General features: G+C 39.9%; 1 protein-coding gene across 1 annotated transcript in view; it reads right to left on the bottom strand.

Annotated features, from left to right (window-relative positions):
- Nucleotides 1–233: 233 nt before the first annotated feature.
- The window catches only part of LOC107558632 (lysophosphatidylcholine acyltransferase 1), a 31,399-nt gene continuing 26,693 nt past the window's right edge, over nt 234–4,939 (bottom strand). The window contains exons 6-11 of the mRNA XM_016242292.1: nt 3,783–4,069; nt 2,572–2,697; nt 2,148–2,301; nt 1,968–2,066; nt 1,751–1,892; nt 234–763 (exon numbers count right to left, since the gene is read on the bottom strand). Coding sequence (XP_016097778.1) covers nt 612–763; nt 1,751–1,892; nt 1,968–2,066; nt 2,148–2,301; nt 2,572–2,697; nt 3,783–4,069 — 960 coding nt within the window. The 3' untranslated portion in view covers nt 234–611. The remainder of the gene's footprint in view (nt 764–1,750; nt 1,893–1,967; nt 2,067–2,147; nt 2,302–2,571; nt 2,698–3,782; nt 4,070–4,939) is intronic.

Genomic DNA, 4,939 nt, shown 5'->3' with positions numbered 1-4,939 from the left:
GCGCGCACACACCCAAAAGCTGATAGCCGCTTTCCCCTGAGCAAAGGGACGAAATATTAAGGAATCAGGAGATATAATAATATAATAAAACTGGCTCATTCTGATTCAGACCAGCACTTGATCCAGTCGTATTTTGCACCTCGAATCTGATGCTCTCGTCCGTCCAGCAGGAGGAGACAGAGTTCAGATATCTGTCACTGGCGCTCAACGATCAGATCAAATACTGAGTAATACTCTTATCAAGCATCGAGCCCATGCAAATACTCACTTATGAATTCATAAAGGCATCTACAGTCGTGAAAGACAGAAAACAAAAGACGTGGACTGAATGAGAGCGCGAGAAACAGCTTGGACTTTTAGCTCACTTGCATCATTTTCATCCCGTATTTCAAAAACATGCACAGTCGGTCAGTCACACAAATAAATGACCCCACGAGAAACAAAATAAGTGCTTGGCTTTCAAGTATTTGTTTTACCAAAAAAACCCCAAAACAAATTCCCTTAAATTTGCTTTTAAAATAATGATGCTGAGGGGAAGAGAAAACCAGCAAGCGTAAGGAACCAATCAGATGTCACGGACAGCAGGAAGTAAACGTTGATCGCAGCGAGGCTCAGTCGAGTTTCTTCTGCTCTCTCGGGCTGAAGTCGGCGCAGAAGCCGTTGGTGGCGTGGGACGGGGAGCTGCTGCCGAACCCTGCGTTGTCTGAGTAGAGGTACTGCTCGGCGAAGTCTGGATGCTGATCCACAAACTCCCCGAAGCGCTCTGCCAGCAGGAGGCGCCAGAGGAACACGAGTCAGCAGGAGAGCAACACACTCACATCATGAACACATCTTCAGTTCAGCATCACATCTGACAGATCTACATCACAGCTGCATATCTCCACTGAACATATGGTTTTGTCAAGAGCAACTTACGGAGACTATAAGACAAAAACAGACCAGGCCGCACGTTTAAATACGTTCATGTTTTCAATATCTAAATGACCGTCGTGACACACTGCACCACTCGGCTACGACAGTAACCTCAAACACATCATTGTTAAACGGCATTAAGTGCTGAAAAAAAAAATTGCATCTAATTGCATTTGTTTTCCTGATACATTTTGCGATTGCAATTTAAAATGCGATTTAAAAAAAAGTAACAAATGTAAAAATCCAGTTTTGCTGTGCTTGTTTGTAAGGCTGCAAAATAAAAACCAACATAAATATTATTGTCGTAATATTTTCAACATAAACAAATCAGGTTCTTAAGAAAAATATAATAATACAATTTTATATTATTTAATCACAATGCAGTTATTGTTATTAATACTAAAATGATAAAAAACTAAATAAAAACAAAGTAATAAGTACTAAAATTGCAAAATTCCACTGTAAAACAAAAATTGAGGAAAAATAATAATAATTTTACATTATAACAGTAAAATTGCAATACTAATATTTATGGCTTGTTGCATGTTAATGACTGAATCCTGCGCGGCTCGTGTGTAAACGAACACAGTGCCGCGCTTCACTCTGAAACATGCAGTGCATTTACATTTAATTCAATCACAGCAATTTAATAATCGTACAGAGTCAAACGGTGACTTCCGTTTTGTTTCAGTTAATTGTGTGTTAAATAGAAGCATTGACATTATATCTGTCATGCACGCAAACCTAGGTGACGTCAAACTGCAGCGCTCCGGGAAGAAGAACGGAGAACGCAGCTGTGATGCTGACTCTCATGCAGGAATACGAGCGCTTCTCTTACCGAAGGTGATTTTGCCCGAGTCCTCTTCATCGACGGCTCTGAACAGACGGCTGACCTTGAGCTCTCCGAGGCCCAGCGCCGTCCTCAAGATGCACACCAGCTCGTTCTCTGTGATCGCACCGTCCTCCTCCGCCTCAAACATCTGAAGACATCACACAAACCAGCCTCAGAGCTCAGCATCACTCATTCAATCATTGCATAAGCCTGTGATAATCACCTGGAAGGCCAGCCTGATGGTGTCCAGTGTTTTTGCAGGCCGACACACCACAGAGAAGGCGATCACAAACTCCCGGACGTCCATCGAGTGGTCTTCGTTCTGCTCAGAAAGAGACGAGACCGAAATATCGCATGCATCTGTGTGGCTGGGATATGAATTAGCAAGAAAGGCCTGATTTACCTCGTCAAAGAGCGCGAACGTGTGTCTGAGCTCGTCTGACGCGGGCAGCTCGAGGAACCGGGCGAAGTCCTCCAGACTCAGTCTCTGATCCTGCAGTTCACGAGCGCGCTTCCCATAATCCTGCAGGAGCTTCTCCGAGTTCACACGCTTCAGCCTGACATTCAACACGAGCAATGCATCCAGCATCAGCACAGCGGCGCAGAAATCACACAAGCACACAGTTCAGTCAGAGCGCAGTCGGCTGCATGAGCCAGAATGTCATGCAGATGTTGAATGAATTCATCAAGAGCAAATGAAAAACTAATTTCCAATGCAAAAATGACAACCTAAAACTAAAGAATCTGGGGAAACATAAAGAGGATGCATAGGGCCCTAAATGCAGTGGTCCTCTGCAGGCTGACTCTGTAACGATAACCAGACTCACCCCAGAGCGCGCAGCAGCTTAGCGAACTCCAGCAGAGCCGTGTCGATGGGCAGCCGGATCGGAGCCTGCGCCGTGGCCAGCTGACAGTCCTCGAACGAGTAGTCTGTGACGGGGACCTGCAGGGCCCTTCAGACACAACACATAATAATACAATCTTTGTTTTTTCCTGCATTACAGTCATGAGAATTAGGGTGCTTATTTTTTTTTTTTTTAAATGAATAATTATTTAAATTAAAAAATGTACATGATTATTGAAATAGGATTTTTTTTTATACAATGTATGCATTTATTTAACTTGGGCCTGTTGTATAGTTTTCTTTACTCAAAAATAAATTGAATGCAGTAATGAGAATACACTACGAGATTAATACTGATTAAATCAAGTAACTGATTTACAGAGACCGCCCTAAAATAGGTTCTAATGTTCTTTATGCAAAACATAACTTATTTTCATTCATTCATATTTAGTTTTTAGGATATGTTCTTCACAGGTTTTGTGAGATTCATCCATACAGGCTAAATGAAATATAAAACTCTCTGCAAACAGGTTTTCTGCTTACGGAGAATTTGTCATTTAAAATTCTAAAAAACCTTAAATACTAAAGATAAACAAACAAAAACAACAACAATAATAACGCTGTACATTATACACTACACAGTAATTTGGACTTTTTCTTTCTTATTAGTGACTCTGCAGCACAAAAGCAGTGTTAAGTCGCTGGGGGATATTTGTAGCAATAGCCAACAATACATTGTATGGGTCACAATTATACATTTCTCTTTTATGCCAAAAATCATTAGGATATTAAGTAAATGTTCCATGAAGATATTTAGTAAATGTCCTACCGTAAATATATCAAAACTTAATGTTTGATTAGTAATATGCATTGCTAAGAACTTCATTTGGACAACTTTAAAGATGATTTTCTCAATATTTTTTTGCACCCTCAGATTCCAGATTTACAAATATTGTTCTATTCTAACAAACCATACATCAATGGAAAGCTTATTTATTCAGCTTTCACGTGATGTATACATCTCAATTTCAAATAATTGACCCTTATGACTGGATTTGTGCTCCAGGGTCACACATGTGGACAGTAACTAAACACATGACAGCAGGTAATCAAACTAATATTTAAACATCTTTCTGCACATATTTTCTGAAACACAGACAGAGACTGAGGCCGTGAGGGGCGCCGAGATCTTACTTTGCCATCAAGCGGCGCACGTTGTGAGCGAAGAGCGCTGGGTTCTTCTTCTCCTCCTCTGAGGGCGAGTAAATGGGCAGATACTGAGAGAAAGAGAAAAGCACACTGAAGCCTCGTCTGTGTGCATCAGCGCATCGCTTAATGACTTCTAATGACAAGAGTCTGGAGGATCTGCACTCCACAGAACAGACGCAGATGCACGGATACGAGCGCCTGATCAGAACATCACTGATACTCAGCTCATACGTAGAGTCCGACGACACCTCGCGAGTCTCGAGGAGAATATCCTAAATTCCAGTTAGCTTTAGTTTCTTACTTTCCTCAAATTTTGCTGTATTTTTTCCCCATCTCAATTCTTCTGGACTCTGTTTGGTTAACGGCTAAATTAAATTTCAGCAATCAAAAAAGCATGAAAACAAAAATGTTTAAAAAGTTTTTAATTGTTTTAATTAAATTGTAATCATCAAAAAGCAAGCCTGATCAATAGTTTGTAAAACTTTAATATTTTAAATAATAGGGCCCTATTAAATGTTTTATGTGTTTTTTTTTTTTCTGAAATTCAGTGTTGTCTATTTTTTCTAGATTTATGACGTAATACAAATACATGAAGAAGAAAAAAAAAACAGTATCAAACAAATCAAGGCATTAACAGTTTAATGAATTTCTTCATTTTATGTTTTGTCAAACAAAGTTCTGCACTGTTACTTTTTTACTGATCAATTTGGAACATGCAAGAAAATAGTGTGATATTCCTTAAAATATAACATTGCATTATTATTATCATTACATGGAGATGCAAATTCTAATGTGAAATAGCAGTATATTTCTTATTTTGACGGGTTGTAGTGAAGATCTTTGAGTTTCTGTGACTGCTAATGTAAATGCTCAGATGAAGATCATGTGCTCATACGTGAGCGTCGCGTGTGTTTCAGTGTGTGTAGAGCCGTGCTTTAATATTCACACACACTCGTTTGATTCACTGTACAGACTCTGATTTATTCATCCTAAATTCTGAGACATCGTAGGTCTCTATCCAGAAACCGCTGCAAAGCTCACGGACCCTCACAACACGCAGACATAGACACGAGCTCTCTCATCTCTCGTGCGCTCTTCAGAAGATCTCAAAGTCTTCTACAGTTATATCTCCAGATGACAAA

This window comes from Sinocyclocheilus grahami, unplaced genomic scaffold, assembly GCF_001515645.1.
Source record: "Sinocyclocheilus grahami isolate Dianchi unplaced genomic scaffold, SAMN03320097.WGS_v1.1 scaffold654.1, whole genome shotgun sequence".
Taxonomy (NCBI): Eukaryota; Metazoa; Chordata; class Actinopteri; order Cypriniformes; family Cyprinidae; genus Sinocyclocheilus; species Sinocyclocheilus grahami.
This window is presented reverse-complemented; position numbering and strand designations above follow the sequence as displayed.